At 45.1% G+C, this 26,826-nt stretch overlaps 1 protein-coding gene across 2 annotated transcripts in view; it reads right to left on the minus strand.

Annotated features, from left to right (window-relative positions):
- Positions 1-26,826, minus strand: part of TAF2 (TATA-box binding protein associated factor 2) — a 663,535-nt gene that overhangs the window by 219,289 nt on the left and 417,420 nt on the right. For both annotated transcript variants that reach the window (XM_069220673.1, XM_069220672.1), the window contains exon 19: positions 5,439-5,632. In XM_069220673.1, the coding sequence (XP_069076774.1) occupies positions 5,439-5,632 (194 nt within the window). The remainder of the gene's footprint in view (positions 1-5,438; positions 5,633-26,826) is intronic.

Raw genomic sequence — 26,826 nt, forward strand, 5'->3', positions numbered from 1 at the left:
TGACCATTATTGTGCAAGGCACTGTTGTAAGGGCCTCATGTTTAATCTTGCATGTGGAACTATTGCTATGCAAGATGCCATCATTTCTAAGATTTTCATGACAAATATTACAGTGTACTGTTGATTTGGTTGTATAAGTGGAATTAGATTTTGAAAAGCTTGTATCCTTTGTGTATTTGGATACGCTAGAGCTGTTGAGTATTTAAGATAGCACCTAAATACGGTTGTACTTGTGCTGGTTGAAGGTGTGACTTTTGGTAGTTTATAGAAAAACCTAGCCTGTGCAGAGTTTCTATGATGTAACGTGTATGATTTTTGCATTGTGTACGATTGCTTGATTTTATTAGCCAATCATCTAGATATAGAAAGATATGGATGTGTTGTCTTCTTAGGTAAGCTGCTACTACTGCTAAGCACTTTGTGAACATCCTTGGAGCTGTTGTTATGCCGAAAGGTAACACCGTGAATTGGTAGTGTTTTCCTTGTATGACAAACCTGAGGTATTTTCTGTGCGCTAGATGGATGGGTATGTGGAAATATGCATCCTTGAGATCTAGGGCTGTCAAAGTCTTGTTTTTGTAGCAATGGGATAACATCTTGCAGAGTTACCATGTGCAAATGTTCTGATAGGATGTACAACTTTAGAGGCCTGAGGTCTAATATTGGCCTGAGGGTGCCATCTTTTTTGGGAATTAGAAAGTATAATGAGTTAACTCATGTTCCTAGTTGAGACTGTGGAACTAATTATATTGCTTGTTTGAGTAGTAGAGACTGAACCTCTTGTTGTAACAGAACTGTGTGTTCTGGGGTTAATTTGTGATATCTTGGTGGAATAGTTGGAGGAGTGTTTATCAATTCTAGGCAATAGCCATTGCAGATAATTGATAACACCCAGTTGTCTGTGGTGATATTTTGCAAATGTGCATGGAACTGCTGTAGTCTTCCCCCCACAGGAGATACGTGGAGTGGAAGGAAGTGAGGAAAGTAACTTTTTTTGGTTGTGTTGCTGGTTGTTTCGAGGTTTGGATTTTACCTCTATTTCTAGAGTATTATCCTCTGTATGTTCCTCTAAACCCACCTTGCTGGTACTGGGTTTGATAAGTTGGTTTTACTTGTGAAGTTGATGCCTCGAAGGATTGTGGTCTAAAACCTCCTTGAAAGTGAGGCTTACGAAATGACCCCCTATATGGTGTAGTATAGAGAGCACCCATTGCCTTGGCTGTATCGGAGCCTTTTCGCAATTTTACTATCGTAGAGTCCACCTGTGGCCCAAAAAGATGTTTCTTGTCAAAAGGCATGTTTAACACAGCCTGTTGGATTTCTGGTTTAAAACCAGAGGAGCGCAGCCATGCATGTCTTCGAATGGTAATTGCTGTGTTCACGCTCCTTGCACCTGTATCAGCCCCATCAAGGGCAGACTTTATCTGGTTGTTACTGATAGCTTGCCCTTCCTCTACTACCTGCTGTGCCATCTTTTGGTGCTTTTTTGGAGATGCTGTATGATACCCTGCATCTCATCCCAATGGGCTATATCATAACGGGCTAGTAGTGCCTGGGAATCAGCTATCCTCCATTGATTTGCTGCTTGGGATGCAACTCTCTTTCCTGCAGTGTCAAATTTCTTGCTCTCTTTATCAGGAGGGGGTGCATCTCCTGAAGACTGGCTATTTGCCTTCTTTCGTGCAGCACTAACCACTACTGAATCAGGAGGCACCTGATTGGTGATGTAATCAGGGTCAGAGGGTGCAGGCTTATACTTCTTCTCTATTCTAGGTGCGATTATTCTTGCTTTCACAGGCTCATTAAAAATTTGGTCTGCATGCTTTACCATGCCTGGTAGCATTGGGAGGCATTGGTACCTAGAATGTGTTGAGGATAACATGTTAAACAAAAAATCTTCCTCTAATGGTTCTGAGTGCATTGTTACCCCCATGGTAGGCTGCAGCACTGGCTATGACCTGATTGTATACCGTACTATCTTCAGGTGGAGATGGTTTAGAGGGGTAGGTGTCTGGGTCATTATCTGGGATGGGATCAGGATCATAATGGTCCCATGGATATACAATGTCTTCTTGAGAATCAAAAGAATGTGTTGGAGAAGGTATTGGAGGATGGCTAGTGTGAGGAGAGGTAGGTAGGTGCTGAGAATGAGAAGACTGAGGAGGTACTGGCTTCTCTTTTTGCTTTGGCACTTTAGCTGGGGGCTGTGCAGTGTCCAGTTCTTCTTGGAATGCCAGCTTTCTCTTAGTCTTTAGAGGAAGTGCTGTAATAATTCTCTCCGTTTCTTTACGGATGTGTATCCTAGATTGCCTCTCATCCATAATTTGTAGAATAGGCTCAATGTCCGACTCTTCCTCAGAGGTTTTAAGGCTTTCTTGTAGTTTTCTGGAAAGTCCTTGCTCCTCTGTATAACCGGTCTTTTTCGGTTCCGAAGTTTGATGTTTTTTCGGTATCGAAAATGTTGTGGAAGGTCCCAGCTCCGAAACTGTCATTCTAATTTTCGACTCTGAAAATTGCTGTTTTTTGCTGGAGTCCGAAATGGAGCTCCGAAGTAGTCGGGGTGTGGCCTTTTTCGGTGCCGAACCCGAAGGTCGGCCACCGACAGTCTTTTTTTGGGCCAAACCATAGCCTTCCGGCAGTGGTGTACCCAAGGCCTTTTGATGTTTCTTGTGTGGGGGTGCAGGGCCAGACTTACTCACATGCTGGCCAGCTGTGGCAGGCCTGTCGTCCTCGGACTCCTGCTGAGACTCCGGATACAGACTGCTGTTTGCGTCTGCTCCTCTTCGGTGACGTTGAGATGTTCACTGCTCTTCTACGCCAATTCTAGCCTTCTTGGTCTTCAGTCTCTAAGAGTCTTTTTTGATCAAAATGATCGACAGGCTTCACAGTTCTCCTCCTGATGGTCTGGAAAAAGGCACAGGTTGCAAACCTAATGCTGGTCTGTGTATTGGTACTTGACGTGGCACCGAGGTCAGAATTGGAATGGAGTCCGATACATCAGGCTCTCCATGCGGTCGGCCCGAATAGGCCTGAGTTGGGAAAGCGCACCCCGACAGGCAAACAAAGTGGTTTCCCGACAGTACTACTGGTTCGATGCTAGTTAGATAATGCGAGTGAGACAATACCAACTAAAAGAAAGGTTTTCTAAAGTTTTTCGAATCGAAATCTCAGAGCGAGAGGAAACACGTCCAACAAAAAGAAAGGTTTTCTAAAGTTTTTCAAATCGAAATCTCGGAGCGAGAGGAAAAACTTCTGAACCAGACGGCGGAAAGAAAACAATCTAACAATGGAATCGATGACCATGCGCAATGGAACCGAGAGGAGGAGTCACTCGATCCCGTGGCTCTAAAAGACTTCTTAGAAGAAAAACAACTTGTAACACTCCGAGCCCAACAGTAGATGTCAGAATTGAGAAATACACATATCTAAATACACACATATAATCAAATTATACATGTTTACCTGCACAGGCATATGTTGCACATTTGTGTTTGTGTATGGTGGTCATGTAGGAAACAGACAGCCAACTCTTTAGTAGCCTTCTGAAGATAAGACAGTTGTCCGGGGATAATGAATTCCAGAGTTTGGCTGCGTGAACAGAGAAAAATGTACCACCCCTGTTGTTTTTAATTGCATGCTGGGGTTTTGAGGTTGGGTACCAATGTGGAGGGAGGTTCCTTTATTGTATGTATTTAGTGATTGTATTCCTGATGAAAAGTGTCCCTGTTCCATGTATAGCAGGGGAAATGTAGACTTTATATGTAGAAGTAGTCTGGCAGCAGAGTTTTGAATCTGTTGTAGCCTTTTCGTAGTTGATAAAGATGATCCATGGTAGGGGCCATTGGCATAATCAAGATTAGACAGCACAAGAGAGATAGTAGCTTGGACTTTGTGTGGAAATCCTACATGGGGTAAAACTCCATAGTAATGAAGCTTGATCTTGTTAACTTATTCACTTGGACATTCATTGATAGCTTGGAGTCCCCACAGTAATTTCAAGGTTTCTTAATGCCTTGGATAATTGAAGATGTGGCCCCAGATATTCAAGCCAGGTGCAGAGCGGGTCATAATTTTTCCAGTCGCCACATGTGAGTATTTCAGTTTTGGACACAGTCAATCTGAGATGGTTCCATGTCATCCATTGATCAACAATTCAGGGTCAACTTAAGATTTTTGAGCTTTCAATGTCTTTGGGGCTTTCCATTTCAAGATGTATTTGTGATCCATTTGGATTGTTATAGCATGTGAGCTGAAAATGATTTATCATTGCTGGTAATGACTTCATGTAGTTGTTGAGAAGAATGGGTGAGATGAAGAACCACTGCTTTTGTGAAGTGTGGTTTATATGAGAAAGGGGTGTATGGATTACAGTTGTTCTTCTATGAAGGTAGGATGTGATCCAGTCAAGAACAGTCCCTTCTATACTGGCTTTGTAGAGTCTTTGGATTAGAGTGTCATGGTCAACTGTTCCCAAGGCAGCTGAAAAGTCCGAGGAAGTATTACAGTGACTCAGTTCTCGTCTACTGTGTTTTTGAGATCATCCCAGATGGCAACAAAGACAGATTCTGTGCCTCTTCCTGGATGGAATCCTGTTTAGAAGTTGGAAAACGAAGTTGTTTTCAATAAATTGTGACATCTGGGTGAATGCTGCACTTTCTATCAGTTGCCCAGGAAAGGTCCATTTGTAATCCCCCTGTAACTGTTTAGGTCATGCGGGTTCAGGTTTTTTTCCTTTAATAATGGGTGTATTTATACCTTTTCTAAGTCTTCTGGAAAGATTCCTGTAGTTAAAGAATTATTGATGACTGTTCTGACTGGTGTGGCATTAGAGGTAGTTAAAAGAATGTCCTGGACGATTTGTGGTGGTGAAGGGTGAGAAGGGCAGCCGGCTGGGCTGTTTGAAGAAATGTATAGGCTGGGTTAGCCTTCCTTTGGAGGGGATTGTTGGAAATGGGTTGGTGCTGGTGGTGTCCCTTTGTAGTAAATGGCTTGGTCATCATCTTGTTATCACCAGGTGGTGCAACCATGGCCCCAGTGCACTCATTGTGACCCATATACTTGCTTGTTAACTGCTTCTGTGACTATATGTATTCATTAGTTTTACATATAAAGTAAGGTCCTTTATCTTCATGCGATATTATGAAGAGTAAAATGGTATGCAGCGTCCTTTTAGCTACTCTTGTGGCAATGGCAAAAAGGAGAGTAAGCTGTTCTGCACACATCTTCTAACTAATTTGCTATCAAGACTCTAATATCGTAATACAATGCTGCTTAACTGAAAACATCTAATATTCAAAAATTCCTTTCCAGGAAGGTACCACTTAGCAATACAATTACAGACTGAAAACATGTCGATGCATCTGTGAAATGAGCCTATTGAAGGAGTTCAAGGTACATTAAATTCAGTACAACTATAAATCTTGTTTTGCTTTTCATACCTGACTGTTATGGTGTGCCGATAGCTTGGCAGGAGTTTTTCCATATTTAAAAAGCGAGTGATTTCCTCCAGAATGAGACGCACATCAGAGTTTAAGTTATCCAGCGTCCGACTCTCATTGTTCACACTCACTGCAGGAGTTACAGAGTTTGAGAGGGCATCAATCAATTCGGCACGATAGTAATTATCTGAAAACTGAAGTAAAATAATGAGTTCAAGCAGCCTTAATAAAAATAAAAAAACAATAAGCTTTAACCACGTATGCATTTCCTTCATTAGATTCAACTAAAAAATATGTGTTCGATAAGAAAATCTACTTCTTTGGGAAAAGATTAAGGAAACAATTATCTCGATGGTGACTGAGTGACCTTAATTCATGGCCATTAGAATTATGCAACATATTATGTTGCACGTTAGAGTAAATTATGTGGCAAGAAAAGGCAGATTAAAAATGGAGCACATTTTCTGATAAAATTGCTTCACTATCTTGTCTAATTATATATGTGTCAACACAGCCTGGGTAAGGATTTCTTGCCGTTACCACCAGTTTAACACACACTTACAGTAATAAGCAATTGAAAGGTGAGCAGGTAATCATGGCAAAGGTCCTTCTACTTTGCTGCAATATGTCCTGCTGAGTTTTTAGCAACTTTGATCTGTTTGAGCTAGGAACAAATTATTTATTAAAACCTGCAAATTATACAGCAGACGATGGATCTTGTATCTTGTGTATCAAATCTTCAATAATGTGGAAAATGCAGGGGTCACAGATTCTCATTATTCCAGAGTCTGTAGACCCATCCCCATTAACTTGTACTACAGTCACATAGTGGTGGACACCAAATTTCTTCTCTAGGTGTTTAATGCAAAAGTGTGTGCTGGTACCAGACAAACATGCATATCTCATGTGTGGCACACTCCAACATTGCACGAGTGAGCTCCCACCAGTTCTATCCTATTTAACCCGTTACGTGCTGATGACGGACTGGAGCCGTCCTCACCCATTCCCCTGTGTGCCCCCCACCAGGGATGGCAGCGGTAGCGCTTCTGCTGCCACTCCTGACCCCTCCCCTGGAGATCTGATGACATCAGCATGCAAATCAACATCAAAACACATCAGCGACCATGCTGGAAGCCATTTGCTTCCAGCTCAGTTCAGGAAGACCCAAGCTTTTCCTCCAGGGAGGGATTGGGGAGGGTAGAGAGGCACCAGGAAACAGGAAAGTTTCTCCTCTTCCCCGGTGTCTCTCTGCAGAGCATTCCTGCTACAGGATCGCGGGTGGGACAGCGATCACGCAGCAGGAATTCACCCAATAGCCACCAGGGATTTTATTTTCTTGCGGGGAGCGGCCCCCTGGCCAAAGGTCCCTCCCCATTTTTGGGGCATTATTTTGGCCGTTATTGGTCCCTCCTTGGAGCACATCGGCCATATTTTTAGCCTGATCTGCCCCCAAGGGAGGGCAGAAAGTCACTAGACACCAGTGATATAATTATAGTACATGTCCTGGAGAGGCCCAATTTTTGGGGCATTATTTTGACTATTTTCTGACCCACCCCAACCCACGCCCAGGGGGCAGATCAGCCAAGGGAGGTAGACTACTTCTGGATACCAGGAGTTAATTGCTTTAGATGTCAGAGAGCAGCCCCTTGCACAACGGGCACTCCCCATTGTATTTTGTCCGTTTACCGCACACCAGGGGCAGACCAACCACATCTTTGGGCCCATCTGCCCCCCAGGGGGCAGAAAACCACAAGACACCAGAGATTATATTATTTAGATGTCGGGGAGTGGGCCCTGGGCAATGGCACTTCCCATTGTTTGGGCAAATATTTCAGCCATGTTCTTTATCAGCCATTATTTTGTCTGATCTGCCCCCATGAGGGTGGAAAATCACTAGACACCAGGGAATAAGTTTCTGCGTACGTGTGAACCGGAGTTTGGCTGGCAATGTATGTGGACTGGAATTTGGCTGATGGTGTGTTTGAACTAAGGATTTTGTTGGCAGTGTGTGAAGGCTGGCTTCTGGGTGGTGATGTGTGTGGCTGGTGTTCAGATGGTGTGTGAACTGGTTTTGGCTGGGGTAAGGGTCACTCCCCTGTACGGTGTCAATTTCTTGCCTTTGCTTTGTGTCCCCAAAGGGTGCAGATAGGACGTTTGTGATGCTGATCTGCCCCAAGGGCAGACTTCATAGGGTTTTATAACATTAATTGTTTTATTTCTTGTCATCATTTGCAATCTTAATCTTTTATTTCTCCTTTTTATTCCAGTGCTAAGCTTTGGCACTGGTGGATCTGCAGTTTCTGTAGCTGCAGGTGCTTGGTAAGAAACTGTCTTTTCCATTGTTTACTTCAAATGAGTATCATTGCCCTGCTTGACTGTGTGTGTGTTTTATTTTTAAATGGTATAATAATTGCAGCATATTTAGCTTCCGTTTTATTATGTGTCAAATTGTCTTTGTATTTGTGCAAGATGTGTTATTGTGTAGTCTTATGTGTAATTTTCATTCTTCTGCATTTCTAGAGGAATACTGTTGCTGCTTGCTTTTTCTGTGCAGACCAGGTGCAGGTGATCCTCAGCCTAGCTGTCTCTGCAAGTGAGTGGTATAATTATATGGGGCTGTATGAGTTTAGCACTGATTGATTTTGCCTTCCAGATTAATATATGACGGTAGTTTTATTTTGTGTTTGATAAAGCCTCATCCTGTTTATTACTCCTTTTACACAGTGTCGGTTATTGTCGATTTATTTGTTATGCCACTTTTATTAGCAAGGATTACGGCTAATTGCAAGTTGACAGCTAATCAGGTTGTTGGTTTGCTTTTCCAATCTTCCTCTGATCATGGTTCTGAGACTGCTTTTGCATCTGAGGCATTGGACAAAATCCAAGTTCCTTGTAGTGAATTTTCTGTCAAAGAGGAATCATCTGATGATGAAGGTGACTCTTTTAGAGGAGGACACTGATATGCTGATAGTGCAGTAAGAGGAATCTGGATTGCAGCCTGGCACTGGAAGGCTTCCCATTGAAAGTGCTGAGCTCTGGGTTGCCCCAAACAAGGTGCAGCCTGTGTTGCCTGACTTTAGTGGTGCATGAGGTTGTAGGGTCAATATTGAAAAAGTTTTTTCTATAAATTTCTTTCAGTTGTTTATGGACGATGTAGGTTTGGTTGACCAGACTAAGTTGTATGCTGAACAGTGTTTGAGGGACAATAGTGCCAGACTTAAGCCCCACTTTAGAGTAAGCCAGTGGACATCCCTAAATCTGGGTGAGGTGGAGAGGTTTTGGGGTTTAACCTTGTTGAAGGTATTTAATAAAGAAGCTGTTGCTATATTCATATTGGTCTACAAGTCAATTAATGGCAACAGCTATATTTCCTGCAACCATGAGTCTCGATCTGCATTAGCTTCTGATGCATAGTTCATTGATAATGCTTCAGCATAGCCACATGATCACCCTGATACTTTATCTGTCTATAATTTCAGTTAGTACCTCCCCACACCCCCCCCACAGTTGTCTGTCCACTTTTGGAATCAGTGAGAAAATTGTGTGAGCATTCGGCAGAGGACTTTTTAACAAAGGTCAAAATGTATACTTAGATGACTTCTATACTGGTGTGCCATTGTTCAAGGAATTGTTCAAAGTGGACACTGCTGCCTATGGTATAATCCGCTCAAACCATAAAGGTAACCCTAAAAAACATTTATTTAAAAAACTTCAGAGGAAACAGTGCAGTCTCTTGCGTAGTGATGAACTTCTAGCTATGAAATTGTCCAGACAGGAGAGATGTCCACATGCGGACAAGCACTGTTTGGGGTCAGGCTGCTGAAGTGCGCAAACCTGCGTGCATTTTAGAATATAATAATCACATGGGTGGTGTAAGTGAAGTAGATCAGAGATTGGAGCCTTACAGCGCTTTCAAAAGTCATACATTTAGTATAACAAGTTGGCTGCCCATTTGATTAATTTGGCAACCTTCAATGCTTTTGTTGTATTCAAGGATTGTTCTCCAGAATCAAAGATGACTTTTGTTTAGTTTTAGCAGTCTGTAATAGGCAACCTTGTTGTAGTGCAGCAGGCAAGTGTTCCTAGAGCTGGAGTGGTGGAGGATGTGGAACCTTTCCTGTAGGAAACGTAGAGTCTGTGTCTGACAAGGTGTGCAAAAGGAAAGTCATACGTACTGCCTACTTCTAATCCCAAGCTATGTGTGCCCACATGTTTTAAATCGTACCACACACAACCCAAGTACTGGGAACAACCGTGAGAGTAAAAGTGAACTGACTGGCCTTTAACATTTTATATTTTTTTTGTCTAGCTTCACGTTTGGCAGTAGTTTTATGTATTTAGTTAGACCTGTTGTGTTTGTAGTCATAGTTATGTTTTCATATATTTCAAACTGGTTTGTGTTTTCTTTTCTGTATAAAAAAAATTTGATGACTGCATGGACTAGTGCTTGGCTGGCACTGTGTGGGGATTGGCGCTTGGCTGGCGGTGTGCGTGGGCTGGCACTTGGCTGGCGGTATGCGTGGGCTGGCACTTGGCTGGCGGTGTACGTGGACTGGCGCTTGGCTGGCGGTGTACGTGGACTGGCACTTGGCTGGCGGTGTACGTGGACTGGCACTTGGCTGGCGGTGTACGTGGACTGGCGCTTGGCTGGCAGTGTGTTTGAGCTAGCAACTAGCTGGCGGTGTGTGTGTAGTGACTTGCAGCTGGTCACTCAACATACATTGCCAGCCAAAGACTGTCCACATACTCTGTCAACTTCCAGGCAGTGTGACTGCAGCGTCAGTCCTGTGGGCGTATGAAAATCATGGACCCTTAAATGGCGCTCTTTGTTGACCTGAGTGTTGTAATGTGCTGGGCTAGCGGCTGGCGGTGTGAATGTGTTTGTGTGTCTCACGCATGAAAGCTGTGTGACTGGCCTGTAGAGCAGTTGTTGCCTTGCCATGGCTTTACAGCTCACGAGCTGTGAGTCACTGGTTCAGCATTCTGAACTTCCAGTTATTAACGGTGAAATACATTTTTGTGGAACCTCTTGTTAATAAAAATTTACATTTGGAACTTTTCACTCACCCTTGTGCCAAATCCAACCGGTGTGTATGTGTACTTGAGGAGGAGATGGTTGTACAGCAATATTTGTTGTATCGGTCTTTACTCTACCAGGGTGTACATTGTCTCTAGGGATAATCTACCAACTCTAAACATTTTCATAAACTAGACACCAAGGGGACTCCAGAGTGACTCATGCTGGGAGCCTCAAACTTCCTGCCACCCAGAGTTCCCACATATCTCCTTATAAAAATGGTACCATACCTGTGTGAGTTGGCCTAGTGCCCAGAGAAATGCAGGGTTCATGACACAATGTGGCAACATCAACAAAAAGAATAGCAACAGTTTTTGGGCCTGGGTTTGGCATTTTGGGCCCAGCCAATTCTGAAAACTAGACACCCAAGGGAGCATAGGGTGGTATGCTTCTCGTGGATCCAATAACGTTTTCTTCCCCACAATGCCCAACAAACCTCACAATTTGACCAAAACCATACATTTTTCGTGCATTTCCGGGATGTATTCTTCCAGAATCAGAAGGAATCCACAAAATTCCTACCACCCAGAATTTCCCCACTTGTCCTAAACCAAATGCTGTCTGCCCCACTCCTGTGGCTGGGCCCTAGTGCCTACAACAGGAATGGATCAAACTAACATCTATGGGAGTCCTCACAAAGAAAAACTAATTGACTTTGGTTTGTACTGTTCCTGTTGTGGGCACACAAGTTGGGCAGCATTTTTATTGGGGTAAGTGGGAGAATGCTGAAAGAAAGGAATTCTGCTGATTTCAGAACATTCCATCCAGAAATGTGAGTAAATGTGTTTTTTAGTCAACATTTGAGGTTTATAAAAGCTTCTGGGTAGGAAGACTAGATGGCTTAGGAATCCAAGTTAAAGAGCTGGCCTGGATAGACTCTTTCTTTAAAGGTTGTTCTTTAAGGTCCACTTAAACCAATGGAGATCAAAAGCACATGCTCTAAAGTCCGGGGTGCAGCAGGGCTCTATTTTGAGCCCCTTACTCTTCAACCTTTATGTGCGACCACTGGTCAATATTGTTGAGAGTTTCAGCTTTACTATCTTTTCCTATGCGGAAGATACACAAATAGTGGTCTCTCTGCCGTCTAACTACCAGGCAACTATGGCAGCACTTACCCTTTGTCTTCAGCAGGTTGCAGGCTGGATGTCAGCTAACTCCTTAAAACTTAATGGGGATGAGACTGAATTATTATTGGTTGGCAAATCCTCTACATCTGGAGTACACATCTTTGGCCGACTTCACTGGGAACTTCCCCTCTCCCAGCCGTGGCGGTAAAGAGTCCAGGGTATGGCTGGATCAGAAGTTGTCCATGAGGACACAGATAACTAAAGTAGCCACCACTTGCTTTGGCATTTTAAAATGGCTAGGCAAAATTATTTACTGTATTCCTTTGACAGCTCAGCGCGGTTGTCCAGGCCTTGATTATATCAGGGCTGGACTACGTAAATGTCCTCTATCTTGGTGTGGCAAAAACAGTGTTAAATCGTTTGCAAACAGTTCAGAACACAGCGGCTCATCTCTTGTTTCGCCATATTCAGTTCTCTAGCCCGGCCACTCTACTGAATTCCCTACACTGGCTGCCTGTGGAAAATTGAGTGCATTTTAAAGCATTGTGCTTTATTTTTAAATTCCTCCACAATACTACCCCCCATACTTATGTTTGGGATTTACCTACTATATACCCCAACGTACTCTGCGATCTAGTCAACAGAGCTTAGCTGTTGTCCCCAGAGTGACGAGGGCTCGCCGGGGGGATGCTCCTTTCAAGTCCTCGGACCTAAACTATGGAACAACCTCCCGCTTGGTTTGAAAGAATGCAAAACTTTTATGGCATTCCATAAGCTGATAAAAACCTAGTTGTTCCCAATGCTATAATCTGGGTAGTTGATCAGGGACGTCCGTCCGGCTGGGTGAACGCTGAGAAACCCCATGGGTAGCTACGCGCTTTACAAATTATGGAATCAATCAATAGTCACTCCATCCTGGCTATCCCAGGTGTCTAGTTTTCATAAATGTGCAGGTTTACCAGGTTTCCATAGGTACCGACTGAGCTAGAGCCCAAAATCCACAGCTAGGCTCATTGCAAAAAAGGGCCAGTTTTCAATGGAAAAATGTGATGTGTCCTTGTTGGGCTTTGGAGCATTTTGTGTCGTGGCCACTAGTCCTACCCACACAAGTGAGGTACCATTTTTATCAGGAGACTTGAAGGGATGGTAAGTGACAGAAAATTAGTTGCTCCCTGCAGATTCTAGAACTTTCCATCACAGAAATAAGAGGAAAATGTGTTTTCAGTCAAAGTTTGCAATGAAAACCTGGTGGGAGACACACATCGCCCCACCATGGATTATATTAGGTGTCTAGTTTTAAAATATTATGCAGGTTTACTAGGTTTCCCTAGGTGTCGGCTGAGCAAGGCCCCAAAATCAACTGTGAAGCACCTTAAAAAAAAGGGTCAGTTTTCAATGAAAAAATGTGGAGTGTCCATGTTGTATTTTGGAGCCTTTCGAGTTGTGGCCACTTGCACTACCCACACAAGTGAGGTACCATTTTTATTGGGATACTTAGGGGGAACACAGAGTAGTAGAACAAGTATTATTACCAAATGTATTTCTCTCTATTTGTGCCTTCCAAATGTAAGCCAGTGTGTAAGAAAGAAGACATTTTGAGAAATGCCCTCTATTTCACATGCTAGTACGGGCATCCACAAATTCAGAAATGTGCAAATAACCACTGCTTCTAAACTCCATATATTCTACCCTTTTCAGAAAAACATAGGTTTCCATGATACCTATTTATCACTCCATATATTTTACCACATGAACTGCTCTATACCAGGTACACAATGAAAAACCATTGCACTGTGCAGCTTGGTTATTGCTCTGGGTACCTCGAGTTCTTGGAAAACCTACAAAACCTATAAATCCCTACAAACTGAAGGGTCTACCAGAAGTAATGATATATTGCTTTTGTAAATCGGGAATTGTGAAGAAAAGTTACAAATGGAAACTTTGTCACAAATGGGTGTTTTTTCCTACTAATTGTCAATATTATTTATTTCAACACTTAGGCCCTGATTTAGAAGTTTCCGGACCAGTTAGATGACGGATATGCCATCTGCTGAAATATAAATCCCATAAGATATAATGAGATTTATATTTCGGTTGATAAAAAATCTGTCACTGCTGTGACAGAGTAACACATCCGTCAAGTTCTAAATCAGGCCCCTAGTTTCTTTGAAAAATCTTGTAGAATCTACACCAATGACCCCTTGCTGAGTTCAGAGTTTTGTCTAATTTCCAGAAATGTCTAAATGTCCGGAATCCACCATGGGTTTCACACTCATTTCCACCACAAACTGGAAGGAGATGAAAGCACATAAAATAGGCAAAATAGCCTAACCCCCAGTAAAATGCCAGAACTGTGGAAAAAAAAAAAACCTGTTTTTCGAATCAAGCCTGCCTGTTTCTGAAAGCTGGAAAGAAACATTTAGTTGATGACATTTGCAGGAAAAAACAGACACTTTATTCTGCAGCACCCCCCGCAACAACAACAAAAAATTCAATTTAGCTATATTTTGGATAATTTTTTAGTCTCCTCCCAGGGAACCCACAAACCCCGGGTACCTTTAGAATCCTCAGGGTTGTGGAAAAAACAGACACACATTTGGAGTGGGTAGCTTATGATTAAAAAATGTATGGAGGCCTAAGCAAAAACAAGCCCAAATCGCCATAAAAATAAGCTGAGAGAACGAACTAGCACCAAGAGGATTAAGGGGGAAAATTAGGCAGAGTGGTCTGACTGGTAGCACAGGGAGCACTGATAATGGCAAAAAGCCTACGGAGAACTTTTTGTTCCCCTGAGCTGTTCTACTGACCTAAGCCGCCCTAGGGGTGTTCCCAGTCTGGAAGTGTGACACTCCCCCTGCACAGCTAATGTTCCCAGGTGCCAGCTAATGTTCCCAGATGCCAGATGGGCCCTGAAGCAGGGGGGTTGGCATTTTCCTCTGAAGAGGACCAATTCTGCATATCAAAGTTGTGGGCTTCCTTGAAGTTCCTGCCTTGGAATACAGGTCATCCTGTGGGGAGGGATTGGTAATATGCCAGCCTCTGACCTCTTGAGATTAGAGGGTCTCACCTGGGGAGGGCAGATTTGTCTCTGTTGGTGGCAGCTGGCCAGAACTGGTCAATGAGCTCACCAGCAGTTTGGTATGTTTTTCAGGGGGTACCTTCAAGGTGCCCTCTGGGTGCATTTATTAATAAAACCACCACTGGAATCAGTGAAGGTTTAATAATATGAGATGTTTCATACCAAACATCCCTAGGTTCAGAGAAGCCATTATGTTGCTGGAAAACTCGTAGTGACCAGTGTCCAGCACATGTATTTAAAATGGCTTCCCTGTACACTTACTATGTCTAAGAAACAACAAAGACATAGTAGGGGCATATATGCTCACACATGTATGCCCCCTGTAGGAGGCTGGCTCAGTATATGGTGTACACCTATAAGTGAGGCACTTTGTACTGAGTCTAGGCAGCCCTTAGTGATAGTATAAGCAGTTCTAGATAGCCAGAGCTCTCATAAGAGTAGCTGTGAAGAGCAGTTAAGGTTTATCCAGAAGGGTGTAAAGTGGCTGCAAATACCACACAGGTCAGTCAGTGAACTACAGAAAAGAAAGAACCACATAAGTGTGAGAAAAATAGGTTATATTTATTATAACACACACTCCAGAACTAACTTTGGTATATCTCCTAACCAGAGATATGAACATATAAAAATATACTTTTTAAACAGGTAATTAAAGGAGTAGGAGGCTGGCTCAGTTTATGGTGTACACCTATCGTGTGGCACCCTATAGTGAGTCCAAGCAACCCTTAGTGATAGTGAACAGGTGTCCAGATAACAAAAGCTCTCTAGGGGTAGCTGAGGCGAGCAGCTGAAGCTTATCTAGGAGGAATGTAAAGCACTTCCAATACCACAGCAGTCAGACAGTAACTCACTCACAGGAAAGAACTACGCAGTGTTACAAAAATAAAGGATTCTTTATTACAGCATTAACTACTAGACTAGCATTGGTATATCTCCCTTTGGCAATATCTACACAAATATATACACAAAACAACAAGCAGAAATAGCATAAAATATATAGGGCCCTATAGGGGTGGGGAGGCTTACAAACCATGTACCAAGTAGTGCGAAATAGTGAACCCAACCAAGGTAAGTGTGGTAGTTAGCTAGGGGGCTGGTGGTAGATTAAAATACCAGAGGTAAGTATGTTAAGTGCCCGAGCTACCAGATGGAGAGTGGTTACACACCCAGTCCTCCCATGGACTAACATAGGGAAGTAGTGGTTGGAGTTTGTGGTTGGAGTTCTTGTGTTTCAGGAACCTTCCTAGCGGACCCAGAGGAAACCAACAGACAAGAGGAAGGTTGGAGAGTGCTCCCACCCGAGGATTTCCGCAAGACAGGAGTACCTACACCAGGGGACCTGGATGCAGAGGGGAGAAGGGACTCTCACTGAAGTCAGTGGAAGCCTCTGACTGTCCAGCTGCTGTCGCGACCCGTGGACCAGGCCGTTGGAACCCAGGGACGTATTATGGACATGGAGGACCTGAAAAGGAAGGGAACAGAATCCAGCACCCTTGTACGTGTCCATGTCGTGTAGGTGGCATTTCTGCAAGTCGGTGGAGGAAGAAGTCCAGCTGCAGAAGATCCGAGGAGTCAGGAGGGGGAGTCAAGGCTGGCCCTCAGCACACAGGAAGACCAGCAGAAGTCCTGGGGCAACCCCCACGATTGACCCACAGTCGATGGACACAGGGAGTCCCAAGGAGGCCTCAGCAGTACAACAAAACAGAAGTTCCATGTCACAGGAGATGCAGGGCAGGAGTTGATCATCAAGTTCCAGAGTGCTGGAGGCCGGGGTTTCTTGTCACCTGAAGATTTCCTGGAGGAAGAGTCAACAGGCCTTGGCAAGAGCAACAGTTGCAGTGAAAAGGGGTTCCGGTCCAGTGGCAGGAGCAGGGGCCCACCGGCTCCGAAGTTGGTCAAAAGACAAAAAGGACCCAGAGGAGGACACGGACCCACCACCTGTGATGCCCAACCTTTCAATGTCTGTGGTACAGCAGACCGCACCAACCGGTTGACGTTCTCCTGAGGTGCCTGCAGAAGCAGGGGAGTGACTCCTTCACCCCAAAGGAGATTCCTTCATGCTTCCAGGTGCAAAGAGAGTCCTTCTGACCCTGAAGGATGCACAGCCTTGGATGTTGTAGATTTCTTGCAGGATCCGGAGAAACAATGTTGCAATGGGAGCCTTCCCACCAGAAGCAGACGTGTTTCGGTTCCAAAGCAGACCAGCAACAGTTCCAGAGGCCAGGAGCAGAAGATGTCTTGCAGAGAGTTCCTTGTAGAGTTTTGCGCGATGTATCTGAGAACCCATCCTCGGGGGAGCCCTTAAGTAACACTAAAAGGGGGTTGCTTCCTCTCTGAGGTGACCCACCTATCAGAGGGGGTCAGGGACGTAATCTACCTGGTGTAACCAGTCAGATGCTCCCTAACACTTCTGACCATCTTATTTCCAAAATGGCAGAATCAACCGGCCACCTGGCAGAGCTCTGTGCACCTCCCTAGTGGGGGAGCTGGACTGTTGAGCAGGTCAGTGGACCCCAGGCATGGATTCCTGAAGAAGAGAACCTAAGGAAAGACGGGACACAGTCCAGACCACCCAGAGGTGCCCAGACAGTGCAGGAGGGCAATGCCCACCCTTCTTGGAGATATTTTCCTATTGGATGGTGGACAAAGAAGTGCAGCTTTGGGACTAAGGCGATGCAGGAAGATCCGTGGATTTGTCCACGAGTTGCAGAGGGGTAAGTGGTCAGCGAGACCACCAACAAGCCTTGGCAAATGCAGGGAAGTGTTGCACGGAGTTTGCAGGATTTGTCGGAGCCCCCAAGCAGGACCCTCTGGCAGCAAGGCATAGGGTGTCACAGGGAGGCCTCAACATCACAGCAAAGAGGGATGCCCACGTTGCAAGAGTTGCAGAAAGAAAGTCGCTCTTGGAGCTGAAGAGTGCTTGAGGCTGCAGCTTCATGCAGCTCGGAGGTCTCCAGACTAAAGAGCCAACAAGCCTTGGCAACAACAAGTAGATGCAGTGAACTGTAGTTTAAACCAAGTAGCTCCAGTGAGGGACCACAGACTTCCCAGACGCAAGGAAGATAGGTCAGACCTCTTGAGAGCCACAGAACCACCACCTGTATTGTAGAGCCTTAGAGTCCATGGGACAGCAGAATCCACAAGCCGGTCGTCATCACTGAGGTGCCTGCAGATGCAGGGGAGCGCTCTTTCATTCCAAGGGAGATTCCCTCTTGCTTTCGCAAGTGCAGGCAGTGTCCAGTTGACTCTTGAGGCTACACTGCCACAGAGTTGCAGAAGTCTCTGCAGAACTTGGATAAAAAGTTGCAGTAGGAGCCCTCCTACTGGTTACAGTCTTGCTCTTGATTCCAGCAAAGAACAGTAGCGGTTCCAGTGTCCAGGTTTCAGAAGTGTCTTGCAGACAGATCTAATGTCCCACCCTCATGGGAGCCCTTAAGGAACCCAGGAAGGGGGTTGGAGGCTTCTACACCCCAGGCTCTGGTCATCCACCTTCAGACTACTGCGGACCTCCTTCATTCGCTGGGGTTCACTATAAACGTACCAAAGTCTCACTCTCAGAATCTCCATTTCATTTGAGCTGTTCTGGACACAGTGCAGTTTCGGGTTTTTCCTCCCAAGCAGCGAGTCCAGAATATTCAGGTTCTGATACTGATGTTTCGGCCTCTATCCTGGATTTCAGTAAGACAGACTCTAAGGTTGTTGGGAATCATGGCTTCCTGCATCCTGTTAGTCAAGCATGCCAGATGGCATATGAGGGCTCTGCAATGGGACCTGAAGTTCCAGTGGGCGCAGCATGAGAGAAATCTTTCCGACACGGTTCAGATTTCGGAGGGAACTGCAAAAGACCTGCAGTGGTGGACTGCCCAGAGGACCTCAAGTGGGACAAAGAGGATTTGGGGTTCCTGGAGCAGTTATGCGACCTCCTCCTTGAGCGTGACCATGAACTCAGAGGAGTCGCACCAACTGAAGTCGACTGCTGGGACGCTATGAGCTTTAGGAACCGCTCCCTCAAAGCTTTCGGGGCCATGGCCTGGCAGTCGGAGCACGACTTCGAGTTGTGGTCCCTATCAAGGCTCCAGAGACATACCTGATGGGGGTCTGTCACCGACATGGGGCGATGAGAAGCGCCACACGGCTTGAACCCCATCTGCATAGACGACATATTCCTCACAAAGATGTCAAAAATCTCCAACAAAATGTCAAAAATAAGGCTTGCCAAAAAAAGGCAAAGGGTAGCTCGATCCCAGACCTGCGCTCAACCGGCACAGAAGGAAAAGAACTGATGCATGCACACTGGGGTGGTGCCTTTATAGGTGATCGTAACATCATAGACAGCTCCAATGACGCTGACAAAGTCACATAAAGCCGGACAACAGACGTGGATTCGAACTACGCCACCCCACAGTGTGAGCAGGGTATTGCTCAGCAAACAAATTCCAGATTCAAAGTTGATGCCAGGGAATTCAAAGGTAAGGAATCTGCAGCTAGAAGTCTCTATCAGATGCTAAAGGCTATTAGGAAATCCTCATTGAGTAATCATACACTATGGCTACACTGGCAACCCCTAGGGATTTACTAATGGGTTTGTTTTCAAGACAGGCAGTGTCCTTCGTTCGATGTCCTTTCTGTTTACAATCAAAGAACCATGCCTTAGCGGCATCCCGATTTTTGACCTTGTTCCCACTTCTGTGCAGTGCCTTGAGACCCACCCTCCTGAACTGATTTTTGGGGGCCTGCAGAGGACTCATTTTGTTTACTTTCAGGGTTGTCCACCTTTTTCTCTGGGGAGCTTCCCTGACTTTCGTTTGGTCACCCCACTCCATGTCTTGTCTTGGATGCCCTAACTCTTACCCAATGATCACACTTCCTCCCCAGCTCTTGGGGACAAACTGGCCCCAGGTCCACTAGGTATTGATGCAACTTCTCAGATGTACAGTTACTTAACAGCTGTTCCTTCATAATCAAATTATAAAGCCCACCATAATCTTGCACACTACTTCCCTTTAACCAACCACTGTGTTTTCACTGAAAAGTCCACAAAATAAACCCAGGATTGACTCAGGGTTTTGTGAATCTCCGTGATTCTATATTCTTCAATGCAAAGTCCAAAGCCCTCAATCAGGGTGTTCTTCATGAGGTCATAGGACCTAGCATCTGCCTCATTCAGTGTCAGGAGTTTATTCTTGCACATTCCTGAGAACATTACCTAAAGGAGAGAACCCCAATGCGGTTTGTGAAGCTTTCTGGCAACACAGGCCCTCTCATAAGCTCTGAACCATTTGGTGATGTCATCACCATCCTCATACTTGGAGACAATCCCTTTGGGGATTTTAGGGGTGAAAGCTACCTCCTTCTCCCTGTTTAAGATATTGCTGCCACCAGAAATGGGACCTAGGCCCATCTCAATTCTTTAATTTTCTAGTTCTAAGATTCTGACTTCAAGGGCCGCCCTCTTGGCTAGTAGGTGCAGTTCCCTGTCTGGATCCTCTAGTTTTTCTCTGAACCTGGAGGAGCCTGGCTAACCTCTAAGTACAGTCTTGGGGTAGAGGTTTCTACTGTTACCCTTTCCCTTAGGGGTACTCGAAGGTGAACCCTCCCTTATAAGCACTGCTAGCCAGCTCCCTATCACTGACTAGGTAATCCTCTTGGTCCTCCTCAGTGTTTCTTTGGGGTACCTGACCCTATCAAACTCAGCCAGTAACTCCTCATGGTGTTCTTTGGTACGGTTCAAGCCTATTTTCATTTTGCTGGCCTTAAAGAGGTTAATTAGCTGCTGCATTGACAGCTGCAGGTAAGGGGTGACGGTGAGTTCCACAACACTGTCATCTGAGGCTGACATTATTTTGAGATAAGTTGGAACCTTTTTAGAATCTAAAACAAATCTAAACAGTCTTTAAGGCCTAACTATCTACTGCTTTTTAAACTTCTAAACACTTGGGACTGGAGGACTTTAACCAAGGCCCTAACAGACCACATTAGAAATTTGGAAAAATGCAAAAAGTTGCAAATCGAAAGATGTTTTTGGTAACTAAAGTCAACTGTGGATCCTTTAGTGGAATCACAATATTGACAGAGTGATTCAGTACATGCGAAGACTTCTTTCCACCGCTGTACCACCAATGTTGGAAGCTGGCTCCTTATACAGTAAACAAAAATGAGGTACACTGTGCAAAGTGCCCAAGCAATCCCCAAAGGTATCACAGAGGCACATATGACATCCCAAATGGTCTCTTTTTGGGTACTGTGGTCGAGCAGTTAGGCATACCAGAGGGTGGTGCTAAGCATGTAAGGCACAGACTCGTGCAGTAGAGAGACACACACTTGATACAAAAAAATCAGACAATTTACAAAAATAACATACTTTTATATAAACTTTGATAACAAGATCAGCAGAATCAGGTGAGTACTTTTTGAGTTATGAATTTTTATAGTCAGGCCCAAACGTTCCCTTTTACTACATGGAAGTCACCCCTAAGGTAGGCCCAAGGCAGCCCCAGGTGCAATGCATTTAAAAGGTAGGACATGTACTGATGTGTTTTACATGTCGTGATAGTGAAATGCTGCTAAATTTGTTTTTCACTATTGCAAGGCCTATCTCTACCATAGGATAACATGAGGATTGCCTTGAAATATATTTTAAGTGAAGTTTCCCAATGGGAGCAGATAGAGATATGGAGTTTGGGGTCTCTGAACTCACAATTTAAAAATACATTTTTTGGTAGAGTTGTCTTTTAGAATGTAAGTTTAACAATGCCAGTTTATAAAGTAGGCATTTTCTTGCTTAATCATTCTGTGCCTTGGCCTGGCTGCTGGAACAGACGTCTGGGCCAGAGTGTCAGCTGGGCTGTTTGTTAATTGACTCTATGACAGTCACACAAAGGGAGCTGAGGTGTGTCTTGCATATCCTGATGGGTCTTCCTAGGCTAGAGTGGAGGGAGGAGCGGACACTTGTACCTGAATAGGGCTGTGTCTGTCCTTACACAAAGCAGTCTCCAAAGCCCTTAGAGTGTATCTGGGGCCAGGACAGGGAGAGGCAGTGTCTTGTGCACTACAAAGACTTTCCTTTAAAGTTTACCTACTTCAAAGACAGAAATTAGTATTGGCCTGCTGATTCCACAACTTCAGAACGCTTCTAGACTGACTACATTCTACCAGAGAGAAGAGCTGGATGATTGAAGAGGACCTGCTACTCTGCCTCTTACTTTGCTGTGCTGGCCTGCTGCTGCTACATCTGCCCTGGGAGTGAAAGGACTGGACTTTTCTTTCTAAATCCTGCTTTCCAGGGTTCTCAAAAGGCTTGAACTGAGCTTGCCTCCTGTTGTGAAGTCTCAGGTACATCAAAGACTTCATCTGGTAGTGCCTGGGCTCTTCTGCTGAGAGTCCCGACTTGCCAAGTGGTGCCAATCGACAGCGCCTGCACCACAGCTGAAAAAAATCAACGCAGTGCCTACAAAATTGACACCTCGCCTGCTTCAGCGTGGATCCATCGTTGCTGAGTGGCAGGATACTCCACACATCGTCCTTGGTCGTCAACTCTGCAACATCACTGCAAGGAACCAGGGCTGCATGTCTGGAAATTGATGCATCGTTTTCCTGTGGGGAAAAGAATTGACGCGTCGCCTATCAGGCGCGGAAAGACTCAACGCACTGCTTCACTTGTGAGTAAGGACTCAACGCATTGCTTGCTTTTCTGGCGCATCACCCTTCTTGCTTTATTTTTTACGCCTACTAGGTACTTTGTGCTAAAATAGCGCATCCATTGATTTCTATGGATTAAGCCTCTTACATTTGAAAAGTGATATCTTTATTTGTGTATGTTATATTGTTGTTTCGGTCTTGTTTTACTCAGATAAATATTGGTTATTTTCTCTAAACTGGTGTGGAGTACTTTTGTGGTGTGAGTGCGTGTGTGTGTGTGTGTAAATACTATACACATTGCCTCTGAGCTAAGCTTAACTGCACGTGTCAAGCTACCAAGGGGCTGAAGCAGGAGTTATCTAATGTGTGTGATTCCCTGACTAGATTGAGGGTCCTTACTTGGACAGGGTGTAGATTGACTGCCAACTAGAAACCCCATTTCTAACAGGGGTGTACTGCAACCAGAACCCCGCTCCCTACAGTCCAGAAGAGCTCTGATGAAAGGGAGCACCTGAGAGGGAGTCAGGTGTGACTTCAGCATATTTATAGAGAAGCCCAGCGAACGCAGGAGGTCCGCTGTAGTCTGGAGTTGGGAGACGACAGCCTGGGGCAAGCCTGCCTTCAACAGCCAGTAGTTGAGGTAGGGGAAGACTGAAACCCCTGACCTGCGCAGTTGAGATGCAGCCAGTGCAATTACTTTGATGAATACCTGAGGAGTGCTGGTAAGGCCAAAGGGAAGCACAGTAAACTGAAAATGCGTGTAGCCTATTGTCAACTCCAAGTAACATTTGTAGACAGGCAGGACGGGAATATGGAAGTATGCGCACACCACCACCCAGGCTGCTGGATCCAGGGCAGATAGGCCCTGAGCCTGAGTGAGCATTTTGAACTTCTCCTTCCTGAGGAAGAGATTGAGACACCGAAGGTCTAGGATAGGGCAGAGGCACTTGTCCATTTGGGCACCAGAAAGTAGAGGGAATTACGATCAAGACCTACTTCTGGCACAGGGACCCTCTCTATGGCTCCCTTGGCCAATAGAGGCGTAACCTCCTTGCGAAGGGACAGATGATCTTCTGTTATCCAGTCATGAGATGATGGCAACAGATGGAGGGATTGTCTTGAAGGGGAGGGAGTAGTCCCTTCGGACCATCTGCTAAATCCAACTGTCCAATGTTATGTACTGTCAGTGGTGGATCTAGCAGTCAACTGGGCGCCCATGGTTGTACTGAGGCAGACTAGACGGGTTTAGAGGATGCTGCATGCAGGGGGCGAAGTGGACTGACCAGACGGCTGGTCTCCTTACCCATGAGACTGGTGGATACCGCATGGTTGTCTACTCAGAGGCTGGGCTGCATGCGCATCATGGCGGCTGGGCAGAAATTGGCACAGCAGGAGGCCTTTCTGTAGCCGCGAAAGGTTGTTTAGGGGGGACGGAGGACCGCTGAGATTACCAAGGACCTGGCAATAGCACAAGAGTTTTTAAAGCACTTGAGCACCAAATCTGTCTCATCTCCGAAGAGCTGGGTGCCATCGAAGAGCATGTCCATAAGGGAAGCTTGGACATCCCCCGCAAAGACATGCGGGGGATGTCTCCCCCTCAGGGCCACGGTCACGGAAACCACTATCTAGTGAGTCAGTCGTATCAAGTCCAAAACAAACTGTGAAATTTGCTACGTCTCTCAAATCTGCAACAGTCTAAGAGAGTCCAGCTTGGGCCTTCTCCGGGACCTGTGGCAGCACTTGTGAAACTGTGTCTCACAGTGTGTGAGAATAACGGTCCAAAAGGCATGTAGTGATCACGGACTGCAATGCCCGGCTGGCAAAAAAAACCTCTTCTTCCTTAATTAGTCTAGCCTCTTGGATTCCCTATCCAGGGTAGCAGTAGGGAAAGCACAATGAGAAGTTGAAGTCTGCAACACCAAGCTCTCACGGGTAGGGTGTAGCTTGAGGAAGCATGGGTCCCCAGGAGTGGGGCAATGGGGGTGAGAAATCATCCTATTCAAGGGAGCCCCTGTGTTGGGTTTGGACGAGGTACCCAAAAGGACGTCCATGAAAGCATCATTAAACGGCAGTAGAGGTTCGGATGTGGAGACTCCCAGTTGTAGCACTAATGCCAAAAGATTAGTCTTGACGGCCATTGAGGGTAGTTGATGGTTTAGGACCACCACCATTTTGTAGGAAGATCCAGTACCTGGAGAAGTATCCAGTCCACTGGCTTCGCCCAGATCCTTATGCAAGTCTATTTGTTCCTCATAAGGCTGGTATACTAAAGGGTCCAGAGACCCCTCCCCAGTCTTATCAGAGGCCTAACGCAAGGAAATATGGTTCAGGCTCTAATTTAGGAGGCAAGGCTCTGGACAGCATTGGAGTAGCCATCGCGCAACACCGATCCGACTCTCTGTCGGGGACGACACTGGGGATGCCACCTTCCAGTGGCGGTCGGCACTGCTGGGAGCGTCGGCATCAGTGCTGGGGAAAGTCAGGATGGTAAGACCAGCACAGGTCCGGATCCAAATCCAGATGCTTGGGGGCCCCCCGGCGCCAAGGCCAAAGCCACCGGCACAGAACCTGATGTAGAGTGTGGGTACATTATTGCCTGTCTACTCTACGTTATTTTCAATCTTGTCCAGGTTCCTGCTGCATTCAATAAACCAGGGTTTGGAGGTCCCTGAGGCAATTTTAACTTTTCTGCTTTTTCTCTCCTGTATGTGTTTTGGTCTTTGCCAGTAGGTTTGAATCTATTACTATGTGCTTTTCATCGTGCACATACCATCAGTTAAGATCTCTGGCAAAGAGCACCCCCAGTGGGGCCCGTCAGATATTGCAGTGCCTTTCTAACGAGGAGCTACCCTATGATGAAGCATGACATCTGATATGTGTGAGGGTTGCAGCTCCTATATATAGAAGTGCCTGATTATGTTTTTTCTACCTTTATATTTACTGGAACAGTGTACTTTTGTTTAAAATAGAGTTTCTGAGGGAGAGTGTACACTGGACCATTGATTCTCCCTGTCCCTCTTTCGTGAAATGACCATAACAAAGGCCACTGACAAGTCAAGGAGACTAAATGCTGCAGCTCCTCCACTATCCAGCCCAGCACTTATCTCCTCCATGGCATTAACTAAGGCAGTCTCAGAACTGTATCCAGGTCAACTGCGTTGGGTTCAGAAGATGGTTCGAAAGAATGAACTGCGCAAAGTGTTGGTTCATTACTTTTGCCACAGTTTTTACAGGAAATGGGAGGTGGGAGATTGGGCCATAGTTATTGGAGTCTTCTGTGCTCAAGCTACGCTTCTTTATGAGGAGAAGATTAGAGGCTATTTTTAAATAAGAAGGAAAAGCTCTGGTCTTAAACAATTAGTTAAAGAAATGTGTGGGTTTCGTGGCTATCAGATCAGGGACCAGCTTCAGCACTGAGGGAGGACAGGGATCTCTAAAGGAGAACCGGATTTTGTGGAGTGAATCATTTTTTACCACCAGATCTGAGATGACTGGGGAAAATTCAATGAAGGTCTCCTATACAGGATTTACCTGAATCATTTTCCAATGGGGTCTGATTTGTTTGAAGCCTCGAATATGAGTAGATTTGATCAACTTTATCCCTGAAGCATTGAGCAAGTGTGTCACAGAAAGACTGGCTACAGTTTGCTTCTTTCCTGCCTGGAAGTGTAGTTAGTTTAGTGACTAGTTGGAAAAGATAATTGGTTGAATTCTTTGCTACTTCAATTTGTTGCATGAAGTAGTTACTCTTTTCTTTCTTCAATAAGGATTTAAATTTGGGCAAAGCAAGTTTATATGAGTCTTTCTCAAGCTTGCCAAAATGCAAACCCCATAATATTTCTTGTCTCCTGCAATTTTGTTTTTCTGTTCTAAACGCCTCAGTTAACCAGGGCACAGGGGGTTTATTCCTATGGGCAGAGGAGGTTTTATACGGAACTAACCTGGTAAAGACTAGAGCACAGCCTTAGAAGCTTGCTTAGTATCTTGATGAAGTCTAAGCTATAACTGTGTAAGTTGCAGGGGGAGTTGGTCAATGTCAATTTTGTTCCAAGCATGAAAAGTGGGATGGTCCACCAGAAGCAGTGCTCAGTTGGAAATTCTGTAGAATATTAGTTTAAAAAATGATTGCGTGATGGTCCGACCAAACCAGCGGAAAGACATCCTTTACAATAATATGGGGATTGTTTGAGAAAATTCCGCCTAGTGCGTCCCAACGGATGCGTGGGCTTGTTAATTAATTTCGTTAGACCTAGTGTGCTCATAGTGTGTGGAAAACACCAGTGTCTCTATCCGAGAAGGCTTCAAGACGAAAATTAAAATCATCTAGGATGGTGAAGTAGCTAGAACAAGAGCCAGCTTCCATCAGTGAGCCAACAGACTTTAAAAAGCTGCTCCTAGGACCGGGTGGGAAGTATAATAGTATGCCCTAATATTACTGTTTTTTATGAGTTCCCAATTGAAAGCAGGTGCTTCTCAATCAAGGGACTGGACTATATAAAATTTAGCCATAAAGTATTCACGATAAAT

The sequence above is a fragment of the Pleurodeles waltl genome, chromosome 2_2 (assembly GCF_031143425.1).
Source record: "Pleurodeles waltl isolate 20211129_DDA chromosome 2_2, aPleWal1.hap1.20221129, whole genome shotgun sequence".
Classification (NCBI taxonomy): domain Eukaryota; kingdom Metazoa; phylum Chordata; class Amphibia; order Caudata; family Salamandridae; genus Pleurodeles; species Pleurodeles waltl.